This window comes from Dasypus novemcinctus, chromosome 8 (genome assembly GCF_030445035.2).
Source record: "Dasypus novemcinctus isolate mDasNov1 chromosome 8, mDasNov1.1.hap2, whole genome shotgun sequence".
In the NCBI taxonomy this organism is placed as follows: Eukaryota; Metazoa; Chordata; class Mammalia; order Cingulata; family Dasypodidae; genus Dasypus; species Dasypus novemcinctus.
This window is the reverse complement of record NC_080680.1, coordinates 80338745-80357924: the sequence shown is the minus strand read 5'-3', so window position 1 is coordinate 80357924 and position 19180 is coordinate 80338745. Positions and strand designations below refer to the sequence as shown.

The following is a 19180-nucleotide window of genomic DNA, read 5'->3' as shown; positions in this document are numbered from 1 at the left end:
GGCCTAAAGAAACACAAATGGTTGATTTTACTAGGGTAGTATTTAGGAATCTGAGATCTCTATCACACCAGGCTTCTCTGAAAGGAGGCAGGTATCCAGGAGATAAAGCCCCTAAGGGTAAAATAACTGAGATCCTCCAACCTGTCTGGAAGCACCAGCTGACCAACTACACTGAGTCAGCTTTTAGAGGTTGTGACTGGCCTCCAGAATTTTCCCCCAGAGGGAGCAGTTCGCTTTAGGGAAAGAGGGTAACGTCGGCAAAGCTTTCAGATAATCCGCCTTAGCCCTACCTTGCTTTTCTTTCATTTTTTCTTTCTTTTTTTAAATAAACAGAACAAAAACAGCGAAGAATACATAGAACCTCCAATGTAAATAAAACTGGATGAACTGAAAGACTGAATATATTCAATTTTATGCTCCTAATATGATCACAAGTAATCTCACAGATACTTTCCCCCCGCTTTCATGTAACTAGAGACGCCTTTCCCGCTAAAGCACTCAGACTCGCAGCGTCTGCATTGAACCCATTCATTCACTCATTCATCCACCACCAAATATAAACTGAATGCTACCATGTGCCAGGCACTGTGCTGGACTCTGGGTATGCAACGATGAATAGTAATATGGTCCTTGCCTCCTGGGCAATCCCCGGGTGTTCACTGGGCAGGGTTGGCGGTCCTCAGCCAGTCCTGGCAACCGGATCCCGCTGCCCTTTGCAGCAGGTGAGTGCAGTGGCAGGCGACAGGCAAACTGCCAGGCCAAAGGTTTTTCCAAGGTAAAATTGGACGCCAGGGAGAGAGAAAATTCTGGCGCTCGGCAGATAGCAGCTTGGGAACCAGGGGCCAAGGCGGCGGAGGACGCAGGTGACCTGGGCTGGGACGGCGGGCCTGGGTGCGCTCCCCCAGGGACGTCACAGGAGATGTGGACACGTTATGACTTGGGGGCGCGAAGATGGGGGAAGTCCCCGAGGGGACAGTTTGAGGACGGGGCGAGGGGATGGTCCAGGCTGTTTAAGGGTTCGGCGGACGGGAGCGCTGAAGGGCCAGGGGAAGGACTGAGGATGAGGCCGGTCCAGAGGGTGCCGACCCGGAGGTTGGAGCTGAGGGGCCTGGGACCTGGGGGGCGCTGACGGCGCGATAGGTGGGCAGAGGGCCTCCTCTTAAGGCGTCCTTTGGAAAGCGGGACCCCGCCAGCCTCTCAAGAGGCGCTCCTACCTCGTTCCTCGCCTCAGCCTCGACCTTCCCTGCGGGCGGCGGCGGCGGCGGCGGCAGGAGCGGCGGTGGTGTCGTCTCGCGCCCTCCAGGGGTCGCATTGCCGCCGGGACGGGCCGGCGGCGCCCCACTCCCCCGCCCCCAGACCGGTTGGTAACGCCCGGTTTCCCCTGCAGCCGCGGAGCCGATGGTCCAGTCTGGTTTGCCCTCCTGCCGCCCCTCCGGAGCGGCGCGTTGGTTCGGTCCGCTGGGCCTGCGCGCTCGCCCACCACCCTCGCTCCGGCTGTCGTGGGCGCAGCCCGAGTCACGCACAGGGCTTTCCCACCTGGGGAGCGGCGGGACTTGGGCCCTGACCCAGCATTCTGCCGCTCGCGTCCCGCCCGCTGCGGGGTGATGCCTGGCTACGATGCGGCTCCCTTGTGCAGAAGATCCCCGGGCCGCGCCGGTTGACCGGCCTGGAGGGCAGGTGCATTTGGGCTCCCAGCTTTGCCTGAGCCGCGAATCCCAGCCTTTGCTCTGTAGTAGAACCACTTGGCTAAATTAGAAAACAAAATAAAAGAAACAAACAAAAAAGCCAGTTGAATCAGAATCATTGGGATGACGGTTGGTGGTAGCCCAGTCTCTGGCTTATTTAAAAGCGTTCCAGGTGGTCCTTATAGCCAGCTTTAAGAAGCCCTGGTAAGGTCTGGAACCCAGGGCCCTATTGCTTTTCACGGCAGAGGTGTGTGTGGGACGTCGAGGCCACCTATTGTCTCCTGCTCTAGCCCAAAGTGTGGCACTTCCCCCTGCAGGGCAAGGAAGGTGGGGGACAGGCAGTCATTTAACAATGTTGTTGAAAACACACTCTCCGGAGTGTGTTTGTTTGGTAAGAATCAGCATGTGTAAAAGAACGGAGGGATAAAATAACTCATCATTGGGGTGTGTGTTACAGTGTGGAGAGCACAGGAGAGATGATGGGCAGGGGTTTGATGCTGAAGCACTCCCCCCCCCCACATACACACATTAAGGAGTTGGGACTTGTGTAAACAGTGGAGAGACACCAAAGGGCTTTAAGCAGGGGTGGGAATGACAAGATAATGCATTTTAGAAATAAAATTCTGGGAGCTCATATGAGAATGAAGTGGAGAGGGCTAGCGGCGGGACCAATGGAAAAAAAGAGTGTGAGCCCTCAGTTAAATTTAGGTCCAGGGTGGGGACTTAAGCCAGTCTAGGCCAGTCAGAATCTCTTCCCTGAAAAATTGGAATTGGGGAAAAGAGTAACCGCTCTCCTCGCGGTTGGACCTAGAACAGGAATTTGAGAGTTGTGAGTGGCCATCTTCTACTTGCCACATGGCCTGAGAAGAAAACCAGTTTGCTAATGAGGCAGGCTAGTTTAGGGAATGAGAAGACAAGTCTAAAACCTCGCAGGAAAACAGGTTGCCAAACTTGTTGCCATGGGAACCCCCGAGGGAAAGACCCCACCAGAAGGCTGCTGGAAGAACTCAGTGAGAATGCTCCATTTGGAATGAGATTTCCTAGCCAAGGAAAAGCGTGGTATACTCTTAAGGGGCCTTATCATTGCTCCCCCCCTCCACTGATAGGTGAGGTAATCAATCAAAACAGCAAACAGCTGGGAACCCTCCCTCAAAGTAATTAATGGGAGGAGAAATTAATGGTTTAAAAAGTAGTGGCACAAGCTAAATCTCTGCGTGGAGCAGCCCTTAACTACTCCTGGGGACCCGTAATCTGTTATTTTCTCCCGTTTCTATTTTCTTCTCCCATTTCCTTAATAAACTACTGGCCTAACTAAACAGGCATGTTCTTAAATTCTTTTTTGTAACATAGCCAAGAACCTAGAGGAATTACACTAAGAAAGAAGGATCAATCTGTTGCAGAGAGAGAAGCCAAGTCTAGACACAAGAGACTACTCTCTGGATTCTTGGGGCCTTCCAGCAACTGGTTTCTCTTACAGAGGCCCAGCTTGAGTCTTTTTTTAAAATTTTCTATTTTTATTTTTCTTTTTTGCCCAGCTTGATTCTTGCCCTGGATTCATGAGGCATCTTTCTACTCATTCATCTTGTTTTATTTATTTTTATCCCCCCCTTGTGGCTTTTTGCTTGCTGTCTGCTCTCTGTGTCCATTCACTGTGCGTTCTTCTGTGTCTGCATTTTATTTTTCCTTTATCCTCCTCCGCGCTTTGTGGCTTGCTTGTTGTCTGGTCACTGTGTCCATTTGCTGCATGCTCTTCTGTGTTTTTGCTTGTCTGCCTTTTTGTTGCATCACTTTGATGAGTCGACTCTCCATGGCACTTGTGGTCTTGGCGGCACTCCGTGGCGCCTGGGCCAGTGGCTCTCAATGGCGTGTGGGCGAGCCTGCCTTCACAAAGAGGCCCCAGGACGCAAACCCAGGGCCTCCCATATGGTAGACAGGAGCCCAACTGATTGAGCCACAGCCGCTTCCCCATCTTGTTTTATTTTTGGCTTCAGCAATTGTGGGTTACTTCCTGTTATTTGTGTTAAAGGATAATTTTCAAAATGTAAAATCATGGATCTTATACAAATATAAAATGTACATGTTTTAAATATTTTATTAAACTCACTAATTAATGAAGAAGCCAGTAAAATACTAAAACTGATTCAAATGAGAATTTGACTTTTAGAAGTTTATATTCTGTACTGGACAAAATTCATTTGCATAGCTACAAACAGGAATCATTTGCATTTTTATGGGCTGGAAACATTTGCATTATCAGTATTCTACAAGTTAACTTCTATCTATAAAGTGTTGTAAAACAGCCGAAAGATAATTAAAGCTCACTCCTCTTAATAGACTCATTTCCCGAGAGTATATTAGACAGTACCCAGCATCCCATTTTTGCCCATTTCAACATTTTTCACCTTTTTTTCCCAACATGTGCAAATCAAAGCCTATGTAAAAACATGGGGGCATAAAACAATGTGATGGGTTAGAGAAACTGCAGGTGGTTTAAAGGGTGGGTAAATTGTAGGGAAGGAAGGCAGGGACAAGGTTATGAAGGGCCTTAGCTGATGTTCTGGAGTTTGGATTTTAATCTAAAGGCTATGGGCACTATTATTTAAAGCAGGGGAGTGATTTGATCAGTAGTACATTTTAGAAAGCTCACTTTAGTAGAAGTATGGATATTGAATTGGAAGAAAATAAGTTAAGAAGGCCAGTTAGGACACTGTGGTAATTGTGAGAAGCAAGAAGGGTCTAGAGTAGGAAAGTGACAGAGGAGCTGGATAAGAGGAGATGGGCTGGAAAGATTTAGGGGAAAAAATCTGTAGGACTTAGTAATTAATTAAATGTGTGTGTGGGGTGGGGCATAAGTAGAATGAATAGTCTAGGGTGAGTCCTAGGACCCCAGAGGATCCTTCAAATGCTTTGCTCACATTTTAAGCTCTGAAAAATGCTTTGCACATATCTTAGTAGATATGGGGTTGTAATTGTGGTGAAATATTGGGGCTAAGAAGTACTCCCGTGTTTATTTCCTAGGAAGCTGAAGATAAGGAACGAGGGTAATCCTAATATATGTTATCCTAGGAATGCCTGTTTCACCTGTTGCAGCAGAGAATAAAAACACCCTCAATCTAGACCAAGTAAAAAGACGTCCTCACACGTCCCAACTAAAAGCCCTCATGGGGCTCTCCTCTAGAACAGAACAGTCTCGTCTTTCTCTTTGGACATCTGCTTTATTCTCTCTACAGACTAGACACTTGGTTTATTTATCCTCTTAGTTATGGCAAATCATGGCCACTTTAAAATGGAGGCCCCATTTCCTGAAACTATGTTCTTTTAGGTCCTGCACTCACAATTGATTGATTTTCTCAGCGTTCTAATTCCCAGAGAGAGAAGCCGTGCTGGGTTTCATGCCCATTCTTGCCAGTTGTGGCTAGGGATAGTAGCGTCAACTGGTACAAACATGACTACCTTCCTCAAGCGCTTGTGGGAAGAGTTCGTAATCTGTGGCTTTACTTTCCCGATCATTAGAGAGGAAGCCATTGAGTAAATGTAGTCTCATTTGATGAACCAGTACCTGCATCTTCCACAGTCAATCCACCAAGTCCTTTGGTTCTATCTTCAAAATATATCCTATGCTCATCCACTTATTTCCTTATTGCTACCACCCTAGTCCAAGCCACCATCATGTCATACTAAGACAACTGTAACTGTCTTCTAAATAGTCTTCCTGCTGTCACTTTTTGCACCCTTATTCACCATAGAACAGTTGGGAAATCTTTTTTATTTTTATTATGGCAACACGTACAACATAATTCTTTTTCTTACACAGAAAGATTGCTGCTGTCCTTGGGCCTTTGTACTAGCTCTTCACTCGGCATGTAATGGTCTTCTGTAAGATTTTTGCAGGGCTAAATCCTTCTAGTCATGTAGGTCTCAGTTTAAATGCCGCCTCCTTGGGAAGCGGACTTGGCCCAGTGGTTAGGGTGTCCGTCTACCACATGGGAGGTCCCTGGTTCAAACCCCGGGCCTCCTTGTCCTGTGTGGAGCTGACCCACGTACAGTGCTGATGTGCGCAAGGAGTGCCGCCCCATGCAGGGGTGTGCCCCCCCCTGCGTAGGGGAACCCCATGTGCAAGGAGTGTGCCCCATAAGGAGAGCTGCCCAGTGCTAAAGAAAGTTCAGCCTGCCCAGGAATGGCGCCGCACACACGGAGAACTGATGCGTCAAGATGACGCAATTAAAAGAGACACAGGGAAATGGACTTGGCCCAGTGGTTAGGGCGTCCGTCTACCACATGGGAGGTCCACGGTTCAAACCCCAGGCCTCCTTGGCCCATGTGGAGCTGGCCCATGCGCAGTGCTGATGCGCGCAAGGAGTGCCATGCCACGCAGGGGTGTCCCCTGCGTAGGGGAGCCCCACGCGCAAAGAGTGCACCCATAAGGAGAGCCGCCCAGCGCGAAAGAAAGTGCAGCCTGCCCAGGAATGGCGCCGCCCACACTTCCCGTGCCACTGACGACAACAGAAGTGGACAAAGAAACAAGACGCAGCAAATAGACACAGAGAACAGACAACTGGGGGAAGGAGGGATTAAATAAAATAAATAAATCTTTAAAAAAAAAAAAAAGAGACACAGATTCCCGTGTCACTGACAACAGAAGTGGACAAAGAAGAACACACAGCAAGTGGACACAGAGAACAGACAACTGGGGGGGAAGGGGAGAGAAATAAATAAAATAAATCTTAAAAATAAATAAATAAATGCCACCTCCTCATGAAGGCCTTTTCTGATGACCAAAAATAAAATAGCTACCCTTTCCCCCTTATAGTCTCTCACTGTTAAGGTAGCTTGTTGTAGTGTCTTCCTAACACATATTATCCAAATGTTCTAGTTTATTTATTTACTTCGCTACTGCCTCCCACTAGAAGGCAAGTTCCATTTGGTAGAAATTTTTTGGATTTTGTTCATTACTTTTTATCTCCAGTATCTAGAACAGTGCCCAGAATATGGTAGATACCAATAGGTTTTTTTGTGGGATATGTATGAATATATGGGATGAAAGGGAGAAAAAGTGACCTTTGTGCTTTGAGGGAAATGGCCTGATGTACCAACTCAAACCTGTTAATTTCTAAATCTAATCATTGACAGTACTGAACTTTACCTGAGCCCTGTGATCCTGCATCTTGATAGCACAACCCCCTTTTTGCAAGACTTGCTTGGTCATTTCACAACCTACTTTGGAATGTGAAAGCTACTGTCTTAGATTCTCAGCAGAGACAGACTCAAATCTCCCAGTGTGCATGTAAACCAAGAGGAGAGGATGGTAATTGCTCAGGAGATTTGATGGCTATTACTGGTTCAAATCACATTGTCTTAGATGGGAGACCATGAGTGATCATGTTTCATAAGAAGAGGCCCTAAAGTGTACCTAAAAGGTAACTAATCTAGAGAGAGCAGGATGAGATTCATTTCAAAAGGAGAGGGTAAGAACCAAGTTTGGGACAAATAAAAGGTGGTAGATTTCATTAATTCATTCACTCACTCATTGAAAAATACTCAGCTGGGTGATGATGGAAACACAGAAATGAAACAAAGTTCTTGCCCTCAAGGAGATCACCCACAGCCTAGCAGAAAGGACAGAATAAGATCGCAATTAGAATGGGCATTTGGATTTGTGAACTGAAAATGAGGAAATTACAAGGTGCTCTAGTGCAAGGGAGAGGCATCCAATTTAGAATGACAGGTTGTGGTGTCAGTGAAGGCTCTCAGAGAAAGTGACACAAGCTGAGAGTGAGGGGCAGATAAATATTAGCTAAGCAAAGAAGGAAGGGAAAGGAAGGGTATGCTAAGAGGGGAGAATAGAAAGAACCAAGAGAGGCTTCTGAAGATAGTGGAACCTTTGGGAAAGCCAGTGAAGCTGCAGTGGTAAGCAGCACCAAGGTAGAGAAGTGAGGATGAGTCACTAAAGGATTTTAGACTGATAATTTATGTGATATCATTTTTATTTTTTAAAAATTATTATTTTTTTCTGTAGTATGGAAAAGAAGCAGAATTGAAGGGAAGGAGACCAGAGAGGAGGATGTTGCTATAAGCTAGGTAAGAGACAATGAGAGCAGTGGCACTGGGGATGAACAGGAAGGGAAAGATTTGAAGACATTTCTAAGATAGTCTATGGAGCTTGGTAACTGAATGGATTTGGTAAGAGCAATGAAAGAGAGGAGTCCAAAAGGACTTCCAGGTTTCTGGCTTGAGCTACTGGGTGCTATTCATGGAAACAAAAAATATAGTCAGAGAAGCAGATTTTAATATTCTTCCATTTTATTTGTTCATTCATTCAAAAGACATTTATTAATGGCCTACTATATGTTGGGAATAGACAAGTAAATCAATAGATTACAGTGCCCTGTGAGAATTGTCATTGGTAGAGGTATGCACAGGGGTGCTATTGAACAAATAGGACAGGCACATAAATCACACTGAGGGATCAGGGGAGGGGTCCTGGCAGGGAGTATTATCTGAAAATTTTTTAGGTGAACATCATAAAACATAAAATTAACCATTTTAAAGTATACAGTTCAGTGGCATTTAGTACATTCACAGTGGTTTGCAGCCATCACCTCTATCTAGTTCCAAATAATCTGAGTTTTGAGGGGATGTTTAAGAGTTAGCTAGATGAAGAAGGGAAAAGGGGAAAGCATTTTAGGATATGAGAACAGTATATTTGATGACATGAAATAGCATGGCTGGAGTGAATGCAGATGGGGGTGTGGTGGGAGATAAGGCTAGAGAGGGCCCAAAAATATAGTGTCCAAATTTTTACTTGATGCAGAAGGTATGGGAAGTGCTTAAAGGATGCTAGGCTGGGGCCTGACCTGACCTAACATGATCAAATTTGCCTTTCAGAAAGACTACTCTGTAAGCAGTGTCTGGGGTGCTTTAAATAGGGAAGACCAGAGGGATTAGTTGGAAGATTTCATGTAGTAATCCAGGTGAGAGATGATGGCAATTTGAACAAGGGCAATGGTAGTAATGAGATGCAACATAACAAGGTTGCAGAATTTATACGACTTGTTGACTGACATCAGAAGTACAGGATAATTCCCATCATTCTGCCTTGGATGCCTGGGAGGATGGTGGTGGCATTCTGAGATGAAATTTAGGGGGAAAAATTATTAGTAGAGTTTGTGTGGGTCAAGTTTGAGTTTCCTGGGGTTCAACCAAGTGACTCTCAGTCAGTTTAGTGTGAGTGTGTGTGTGTGTGTGTATGTCTGGACTTCTGCAGAGGGATCTGGGCTGGAAAGTTGAGAATCTTACTTCTTTGGTAAATGAAGTGATGAGTTTGAATGAAATTGGGAAAGTGTACAGAGAAAGATGAGCAGAGAACCTAGGACAGTGTTTCAGGACCCAATATTTACAAAGAAGATAGAGCCTTATGGTTAAAAATAGGTAGTCACACTGAGACTAAGAGAGTTTAGCAGGAGAGGGGAGAAAAGTGGAATGGAGCTGGAAAAGGAGAGAAAGATGGGAGGGGAAAGGAAAATATTAGTCTGATTTGAAAGGGAAAAAGGGTGGTATCTATGGGTCAATGATATTGCTTGGAGTTTTTTACTCTCTGGGACCCCAACAGACCATACAAATCTCTCCACTCCAAAATAATACATTTATTACTCCATAAAATTCTTAGCAACAGTTTCTCAATTACATACAATTTCTTGTCAAAATAATTTTATGTAATGAAGACAAATGCCCACCATTTATGACTTGTGTTCTCTCAAGAAAAGATTTTTTAAAATCCCCTGCAATCTCCCCATCCCAATTCTGAGGCCTGAACAGATTCCCACAGAAGATCCAGAAGTCATCTGCATCCCACTCCAGCAGGCTGGGGTCCTCCCAGCTGCTCCCAGCTGCTGTACGAATGTAGCGTTTTAGTTTCTCTGGCTTCCCTTTCTTCTTATCCTCACCCAGGGGCTCTGGGACCTCAAGAGCCATGAGGCCAGGGGGTGGCTCAGGCCGTGGGGGCTGGGGCCGGGGCTGTGGACGCAGGGATAGGAGCTCAGGAATGTGCAGCGGAGGCAGTAGGCCACGTACTACCTCCAGTGGGAGGGGTAGGGGCTCAGGTTCAGGCAGTGGCATGGCCGGGGTCAAAGAGAGGGGGAGAAGGCAAAATCTTGACTGCCCTATCCAGACAGGAACCACCTCCATTTGCTTTTGGTCCAGAAACTCTCAGCTTCTTAGGACCAACTTTTCACAGATGCCTCCTCCTCTTTCTACCCAGGGCCAGCAAAAGCCTCACCCTGAACCCCCCAGATAAACCTGAGAAAGACGTCTGGATGGGGATACGGTCGTGTGGAACCCTAGAAAGATTTATAGTTGCTTTGGGTATGGAAGATAGGGTCTGGGGTAAGATTCTTAGATCCCATCTTCTTTTCCCTTCCCTACCCTGCCCCTCTTCACCTCTACTTCCACATTTGCTTATCTGGATTAAAACTGGGAAGGGCTGGTAAAAGGGGGGCTTGACGTTGCTTTTTCTTGAAATGCTGTAACTCTGGTAGATATCTGGGTGGAGGAGGGGCGGCTCGTTCCTTACCTGGCCTTTCCTTACCTGGGCATAGCCTTCTGGGGAATGAAGAGCTGAGCCCTTGTAGTGGTGGAGTGTAGGAACAGCTTATGCTGGTTTCCCAGGGATTCTAATCCCTCTTTACTAAATTGCTTGAATTTAAGGGAGGAAGAGCAAAGACCTACTTCTCCGGGATTGCCCTAGGGTCTCTAGTTTTTAAAGGAATAGCTGTTTCTCAAGGCCAGCAGCGACTTGGACTTCAAGGTCTTGCCAGAGGTGATGAGGGCCCCAAAGCCCTGCTGGTGGGAGAACGCGTAGGCAGAACGACGATAGCCTTTGTGTTTCAGTTTGGACCGGGCTGGGGGTGTCAGTGGAGTTTTCATGCACTCGTGAATTCTCTTAAAAACCTACAGCCAGAGTGTGGGGGACAGGGTTTTTATCCACAGAGGCAAAGGCAAAGAGGATCATGAATCTGGATAGTTCCCTGTTACACTCACCTTGTCCACGCTGATGGGGAAGAACAGTGGTTTGAGAAAACGGTACCCAATCGTAGGCAACGTACAGAGGACCACACTGAGGACAACACTTAGCCACATTTGAGGCTGGTTCAGAGTGTTCCTTGCCACACCTGTAAAGAAATCAGCCAGGAGGAGACAGGCCGCAACAGAGCCTGGAGGAAGGGGTAGGCCCAGAGGGGCGTGTGTGTGGTAGCCCAGAGGGGTGTGTGTGTGTGTGTGTGTGTGTGGCAGCCAGAATTTAGATACCTTTCCTGTCCAAAGAAGGAATTTATTGATTTGGAGATAGTTTAGTCTCCTGAGAAATAATATAAATGCAAAAGAATCCCAGTTGAGTCCTTTGGGCACCCAAAGCCATTGCATTCAAGTACCTTTGTTTCCCTTTTAAGGCAGGACAGGGAAGTGGGGTCGATTATGAGGAAAATCTAGATCACTGGCCTGGACACTAAAATAGGATAGAGGGCTTTGAAGGAGAAAAATGAGTTAGTAACCTGACAAGAGGTGGGAGCCAGCTACATTTACATCTCTACTTTCTGCAGTTTGTCCTCAGCAGAGTGAGATGTGAGAGGGAAATTAATATGGGACACTATAAGGCAGCAAGCCACAGTTTAAAGGACATTGGACTGGGAGTCAGGAGACCTAGAGTTGAGTCATTTAATTTTAAAAAATCCTGTCTCCAGTCCTTAAAAGTGATGCTAATAATTCATGCCCTGCTTACCTCATAGGATATTTATAAGGATCGACTTGGATAAGAAATTTGAAAATATCTTTTAAATTCTAATAAGGTAAAATATTTCCCCTAGCTAGTTTCTGAGTCCTGTTAGGGCAGAGGCCATATCCTTACTCATATCTCTATTCACAGAGCCTCACACATAGTAATACCTACTCAATAAACATTTATTAAACAAATACCCTTGGTTCAACCCCACCCCTCCCCCCACTGGGCAGAGCCTTACCTAGGAATTGGAAGGTGTTGGGGAACATTAAGCACAGGCCATCACTGTACAGGAAGAATAAGATGCAAAAGTAGAAACCCAGGCTACCCCAGATGAATAAATGGCTTATGATCGTCCAGTAGGTTGTATCCAGGGCAATCTGAAAAGCACCTTCTTATGTACAGGACTCTATGCCCTGGGACCTAGCAGCCCCCTCCCTTTTCCTCTCCCATAATGGAGGATTCTCCCTTCCCACCCTTCCTCCTTCCCTTTCTCCCAAACAATCCCCCCCTTACCCCTACTTGCCACACCTGCATTGTGACTACCCAGAGCAAGGAGGTCTGCACCATCAAAGAGAAGGACTGGAAGTCAGAGATTTCCTTCCCATCGTTGCGCACTGAGTCATAAACAGTCCCCACAGGGACAAAGAATAGCACGAAGGAACTGTAGATGCCATGCATTAAACACTTGACAAATTTGTTTTTGTTGAAGTAGAGGTTGTGCTGGCCTGGTTCATACAGCTCTGGGAAACGTAGGCTCCACAGTTCATTCACATCCTGGAAATACCAGAGGATAAGGAGGAAGGCTCAGAATCTCTCCACGGAAGGTCCCATCTCTACCAGAGCAGAGGATTCTCCTCTCATCAAGTCCTAGAGTTGTCTGCTGCCAGGCTGCTTGGGACCCTCCTCATGGATTACTTGAGAAGTGGAACCAAACAGGCCAGTGACCACAAACCCTTCCTGAAGTCCTACTCTCTATGAAAGGATCTAGGTAGTAGAAGAAAACTAGAAGAGACCCTGGATGGTGGGAAGGACTTGGAGGCAGTTAGGACTGGGGAGTTAAGTAAGAAAAGGGACAATTAGGATTTGGGGTAGCCAGAAGGGAGGTATGGGGTTTGGATTGGGGAGGCAGTGGGACTTGTTTCCCCAGGTTTAGCAGAATAGTCTGTGTAAAAAGTCAGTTGCATGGGGGTGGGGGTGGGGGACAATTAGTCCCTCGGAGGTATCCATGTTCTGTGACTCTCCCTCTATTTCTATAGCTAATGGTGAACTCAGGTGGGAGGATTCTTTATGTGGATGTTATTGGATCATCTTCAATTTCTGAGTCTGAAACTTTGGATAACAAAGCTTGGGGCTTGGCTTCAGAGGTTATGAATCCCTCAGATTAGACTATCGAAGCTGGAAAGGACTGCTGAGTGACCTAACCACTTCATCTTGCTGCTCTGAGGCTGACAGCTACTTCACATAGAATTTCTTTTGGAGACTCATACTCCCATCAGGAGTTCCCTTCAGGAACTCTCAGCCAGGCACCCCTGCATTGGCTTATCTCATCTTCATTATCTCTGTATGGGCCTCTCCTTCCTTGAAGTCCCTTGCTTTACTCAGTTCATCCCCAATAACTTTAGTGCTTTCACTATTTTTGTAGACATTTAACTTCCCATATAGCACTATTTGCATATTTCTCTCTACTAGGATAAAACTGACTCAGGAAATGTGGATTTCTAAAAACTGGTTCTTCTCTGTGGAAAATTCTTTACTTTACCCCATGATACTCATCCAGATGATGAAGTCTCTTCCCTGCTCTAGAAAATATTTTGTTTAAACTTTATTTTGTAGAACTCAACTCATGCTGTCTTCCTCACTCTTGGGAATGTTCCTCAAGGGCCCAGGGGCTTCAGCCATGACTTAAAGGCTTGCTCCTGGTCTTACCTGATCAAAAAGACTCAAACCCAGGACAGGAAGAGAGGTGTAGACCAAATTGTAGAAGGTGATGAACCAGTAATCATAAACTGCCTGGAAGGACACCAAGGAAATTTCTTAGACACCTGTATTCTACCAAGCCCCAGGTCTACCTCCCAGACCCAAGTTAGGCCCCTCTCCCCTCTCCATCACCACTCCCACCACACTAATTTACAGCAGGGTTTGGATTTTAGAAATAAAAGAAAGTTGACTTCCAGTCTCTATTTGGTCATCATTTATTAAACTAATTGGCCTTGGGTCCCAGGGTGAGGCAAGGCCAAAATCAAGCCTTGAAGGCTGATCTGGACCACCCCTACCCTGACCTGCACTGCTTGTCCCTGCACAGAAAGGACCAAGAGTACCTGCTAGAGAATACTGACTGTACCCCTACAATCCCACGCTACGTAAGCCTCTGGGCTCTTTTCTCTAACTGCTTGATGGCACACAGTTGTTTCTGTAGTACTGATACCTCCTGACATAGGGAATAGGCCTAGTGACCCTTCCGCAGCCTGGTGCTCTGTCCTGAGACCTAGAGAGGGTCCATTTCCATACTAGCCACAAGAGGTCAGCAGCAACACATACATGTACCACTCCCCTACCCCAAACCAAACTGGCTTCTCAAGGTGCTTCCTAAGGTGCTCAAAGTCTACTACAACAAGTACTACTACTATGGAGGACATTTAATATTCATATGTGGAATTAAGTAATCAGAGTAAGAATTGTGGGGGCAGCGGGAGTGGGGAAAAAATAAAGGGAGGCTGTGTGTCCAAATATAGCTATAGGTGCTATACCACAGCCAGCCTTTCAATACCCAGAGGCTCCTTGAGCCTTAATCTGTTCCATAAAGATTACTTTGGATGCTAAGAAAACTCTCAGATCCAGGAAGTTTCTCCCATTATATATGTTTGGAACATCTAGGTCTCAATGTCAGGGAAAGAGATAAAAATAGCTTATGGGAAAGTTCTGAAGGTAGGGAGGGGTCAAGGTCAAGTCAGAGCCAAACCAGAAAACTTAGGGTTTGGACATCCAATTCAGTGTAGAGTTGGGAGATGGGATCAGCCTGGAGCCAAGAGCTTTATGGATGGATGGCAGCACATCCTACATTGGTCTTCAGAGATAAAAAAGCTCTGATGTGGGGGTGACTAGAGAAGACCCAGTTGATCAGAGTGGGGACTGCCACCTGACCTCCTACCTGTGCAGAGAATCCGCTGAAGAAAGCATACCAGAAGTGCACCAGGGTGAAGGCAAAGTTTTTGTAAAAGAAGTAGCTGAGAAACTTGCACATACGATTATAGGACCAGCGGCCATGGACCAAGAGCAGACGCTGGAGATAACGGAATTGGGAGAAGGCAAAATCGCTGCTGAGCATAGCTTGCATTCCCTCCTGGCCACTGATGCCGACCCCAACATGTGCAGCTGCAATGAAATCCCAAATGTTTCTCAGCCTGTTAGCTAGGCTTTCAGCCTGGGAAGTGTAAAGGGAAGGTTAAGATCATGTACAAACAAACCCTTTATTTTACAGCTGGAAAAAACTGTTAGGCTAGCTCAAAATGACACTTACTTAATGGAATATTTACTCCTTAGTGGATTCCCCCTCCCTGACAAATCAGAAAATAGTTCTTTCATCTGCACTTTTTTTGGACATTGCCAATCAAGAATGCCTGGCAGGGCTAGGACTAGAAGGTTGTCTTTCATTGTCTTTGCCTTTACACTACTCATCGGGCCTCTTTCTTACTGTCCAGATGCTGAGATAAAAATTTCTTATTATTTCTGGTAGCTCCTTAAATCAATTTAAGATGTGGAATGGAGGTTGGTCTAATACAACATTTATTACCCAGGTTTATATAGGGGCTGAAATCCAACTATTAGGAGGAGTAGGTGATGTACATAGTTAGTGAGCAACACAATCTTCACGGACCCAAGATGACTCTTTCTGGGTAAAGCAAGGATTACACTTGATGAGAGAGAAGACCGAACATTTTAATTTGTTAGAGTGTAGGCCAAATTCACTGATCTTGTATATACTTTTTTGCATTGCTCAATGGGATAACTGAAACCTCTAGATGCTTAAAAATCTGAGTAGTTCTAGAAACTTGGAAAGAGAGCAAGAATGCTTCTCAGCATTGAACCAAGAATGGAATATCTGCTAGTGTTTCCTGTGTGTGGGGAGAGATTGGACTAGAGGACCTCTAGAGTTTGCCCGCATTGCACAGAACCATGAGTTCCTGGAAGCTAACATCATTCATCTTAAATTAAAAGCAGGAATTTCAGCCATTTACCTCTATTGGTTCAAAGCTATCAGTAAGTCACTTGTTCTCCTCCAGCCTCAGTAGGCCAAGGCAAGCCCTTGGGAACCCTGCCTCAGGGAGGATAATATCCCTGCATTGAACTTGACAATAAATTTCCTGGTTGAGCAGCCTTGTCTTCGGCTAATGTCACTCAGGCCCACACCCTTCAATAAGGTAACAGACTACAACTCATGCCCAGGGGTCCTTTCTGTGGGCTTCAATGCCATTTCAGAAAGATGGCAGGGTAACTGCATAGACCGTTCTGTGAATGTATGCGTGTGTTGTGGGAGACATGTGTGTCTGTGTGTAAACAAGTGTAAGTGCATGAATCTGAATGTGCATGCATGACTGTGGATATGGGCTAATGTATGCGAGTGTAAATAAGTGCGAGTGCAGGTGCAGAGGAGCATGAATGTACCTGCAAAGCAGTATAAACGTATAATGCATTTGATATGCAGGAGAGTGGGCCAGCAACATAGTGCCACCCAAATCAGTTTTGCCCAGGAGGAAGGCTGGGGTTACTGTCCCCCTCCCCTCACATGCCTTTGATCATGCTGACGTCATTGGCCCCATCCCCGATGGCCAGTGTCACCACCGTCTTGTACCTCTTCACCAGCTCTACCACCTGGGCCTTCTGAAGGGGTGTCATCCGGCAGCAGATCACTGCCTTGCACATGCATGCTGTACGTAGCAGTTCCAACTCCATGTTTCCTTCTAGAGCATAGGCCTGCAACACCAGGACACAGCCACACTTCAGGTTACCCAAAAAGGTTCTCAGGGCAGAACCTTCCCGGGACCTATCCCTCCACTCATAGGTTAGGCATAGCTGCTCCCAAGGCCCTCCATTCCTGTGAGACTATCCCCAAGTTGGTTCTAGGCATCCTCACATATGACTCAGCCTCTAAAGGGAACCTGATCTAAAGGGTGCCTCTCTGGGGCAAATCAATTGACTTTGCTATGTGCCAAGTGACTTCTTAGAGAACCTGGTTCTGCTTGCTTCTCCCTTTCCCCTAAGTGACATAAACAGTGGTGAAGAATCTGGTTAAGGAAGAAATATGTCCTTGGCTTCTCTTTCCTCATTTATATCTGCCTAGAGAAGCCTGGGGGAAGGTATCTGGGGGGTAAGGGCACCTGAAGGGAAGGGAAATAGGATGGCTCATGGAATATGGAAGGGGTCTTGTAATTTCCCTAAATTGGGTTGAACCTAGGAAGACAGTTCCTTGCAAGAAGAGAAGAGAGTTGTAGCTTTGTGTTGCCCACCAGACTGTAGCCATTGATGATCAAGCCATAGCTGCCATTGGGTACCTCCTCAGGTATTTTGATGGGTGTTTGGGGTTTTGTGGTGAGGTAAATGTTTACTGGGTCTGTTTCCAGTAGAGACTCAGGTTTCATCTTGTCCCTTGCAGACCTGAAAGCCAAGAGTAGTTGGTTAGACTCTGACCTGAAGCCCCAGAACTTAGGAAAGATGAGGTATCAAAGTGATAGTGGACAAGGTGGGTATAGGGCCTCTGGAAAGCACCAGCCAGGAACTCAGACTCGAGTGCCACTGAAATCTGCCACTTCCTTAGATCCCTGACCATCACATGCCACACTTCTCCATCCCTCACATTTTCTTCTTTAGACCTAATGTCTACAAAGTTCTATAAAGTTCCCTCAAATATTTTAAGTTTCTTGTTTTCCCCTGCTCCACTTCTTCTCTGTTGCTTCTGGTGGTGGGGTGTCCCACTGAGGGAAGAGATGCATAGGAAATACAGGGTCCAGGGACTGGCTGTGGCAGCTCTCCCATCTATACCTGAGTTCTTGCCAAATAGTCTCATTGTCCTTGCCCTCTATGATGAACACCCCATCCATTTCATCCTCAAGCATGTGACAGGAGTAGGCAATGTTCACAGCAGTCTCTGTAGGGAAAGAACACAGGTCTCATTTTGGCTGTTGTTTGTAAGTTGGGACAGGGTCTTCCTAGTATACAGGCACATAAGCTCTAACAGTGGGATGCAGAGGTCATTTGTCCACAGTTGCCATGGATGCAGCCAAAGTATGTTTGTTCAGTCAGTGGAGACATTATTCAAACATTCTTAGGTGACTGTCTACCGGTATAGACCTGTGAGTTACTTATCAATCATTAGGATCATTCTGGCTTAGTCTTTTCTGCAAAGCCTACCCCTATTCCTAAAGCAATTCTAGTCTGTATCCACTTCTTCAGGCAATCAGGATGTATTTCTTTGAACAGTACTGGGCTCATTTCTTTGCTAGATTTTATGGGAGACGGAGATAAGTTTAAGTTGTATTCCTTCCTTTACATCAAGTAATCTAGAATTTGAAATAAAGTCATACTAAGGGAAAAAATTAAGTCCTGAATTATGACAGCAAGTGGCATCATAATTCAGAGGAGAGATTGCAGTTGTCACATAAACTTTCTTGGAGGAAGGCCTTGAAGGATTAAAGCTTATGGAGGGGTAAAGGGAAAGCGTTTCAAATGGGAAAACAACACAAACAGAGACACTAGAGTAGGAATGGGTTTGTTTAGGATGGATATAAAGATGTGTAGGTAGCCACAGATTATCAAGACATTGAAGGCTAGACAGAGGAACCTGACCTTTACAATGTGGAGTCACCAAAGTCCTATTTTAGGAAGCTTTAGGATGTAGTATATTTTAGGAAACTTAAGCTGCTGGTTGTATGTAGGCTGTGGTGAAATTAATAAGGGAAAAGACATTAATTTAGAAGTTTTTGTAGAAGTACAGTCAAAGGCTGATCTGGGGTGATGATATAATCAAGATGATTTTCAGACTTGGTTGGATGTGGTGAGAGAATGAATCTTTGGGACAACAGTGAGACTACAGACAAAGACAGCTCTAAAGGTTTTAGCTTTTTAGTATCTAGACAAGAGGGAGCATATCTGATTGATTCATCTTTGTGTCTCTAACGCTTAACAGAGCATCTAGCATCATATGCTAAGCAATTTGTATACAAGACTGGGAGTGAAAATGTCCTGTCAACCTGAATTACAAGGTATTTGTCAAGAAAAGGCTAAGGTGGACAGGGAAGATGATCTGTCGGGCTAGGAGCACCCCTTTACCTTGCTTATCTCCAGTTAAAACCCACACTTTAATTTTGGCTTTGTTCAGGGTGATGATTGTCTCAGGTACTCCATCCTGCAGCTTGTCTTCTATGGCTGTGGCCCCTAACAGCTTCGAATAGAGATATCAGGTGAGTGAAGAAATGGAAAAGAGTCACAGCATTTAGTGCTACCCAGCAACTGAACTGTCAGCTGGCTCTGACCTAGCATGAGGACCACATTCTGTCTCTCAACACACACAGCTTTCCAATCATACCTTGAAATCAAATTTGGAAACAGAATATTAGGGACCGGAGAAGGGAAGGGATTGCCCAAGTCATTCATGAAGCTACTTCTAAACCCGAAGTCTCTGTTTCTCAACACACCTTCACATCAATGCCCCCTTGCTTTGTAGCACACT

At 45.8% G+C, this 19180-nt stretch overlaps 2 protein-coding genes across 21 annotated transcripts in view; both read right to left on the bottom strand.

Moving 5' to 3' along the window:
* The window catches only part of RUSC2 (RUN and SH3 domain containing 2), a 61099-nt gene extending 59566 nt beyond the window's left edge, over positions 1-1533 (bottom strand). For 5 of the 19 annotated variants that reach the window (XM_058302044.2, XM_071216840.1, XM_071216841.1 and 2 more), the window contains exon 1: positions 1215-1373. Coding sequence is in view for 1 of the 19 variants with exons in the window: in XM_071216849.1 (XP_071072950.1) it covers positions 1215-1312 (98 nt within the window). In the remaining 18 variants the exon portion in view is untranslated. Of the gene's footprint in view, positions 1-1214 lie in introns of all 19 variants that reach the window. The other 14 variants (XM_058302045.2, XM_071216846.1, XM_058302047.1 and 11 more) reach the window with 13 other exon arrangements.
* A 6430-nt stretch (positions 1534-7963) lies between these two features.
* LOC101438270 (phospholipid-transporting ATPase FetA-like) overlaps positions 7964-19180 on the bottom strand; it is a 216293-nt gene continuing 205076 nt past the window's right edge. Inside the window, exons 20-29 of one of the 2 annotated variants that reach the window (XM_058302050.1) lie at positions 18781-18892; positions 17494-17599; positions 16962-17109; positions 16245-16428; positions 14606-14829; positions 13384-13467; positions 11986-12231; positions 11696-11834; positions 10722-10852; positions 7964-10631 (exon numbers count right to left, since the gene is read on the bottom strand). In XM_058302050.1, the coding sequence (XP_058158033.1) occupies positions 10434-10631; positions 10722-10852; positions 11696-11834; positions 11986-12231; positions 13384-13467; positions 14606-14829; positions 16245-16428; positions 16962-17109; positions 17494-17599; positions 18781-18892 (1572 nt within the window). In that variant the 3' untranslated portion in view covers positions 7964-10433. The remainder of the gene's footprint in view (positions 10632-10721; positions 10853-11695; positions 11835-11985; positions 12232-13383; positions 13468-14605; positions 14830-16244; positions 16429-16961; positions 17110-17493; positions 17600-18780; positions 18893-19180) is intronic. The other variant, XR_011649425.1, reaches the window with a different exon arrangement.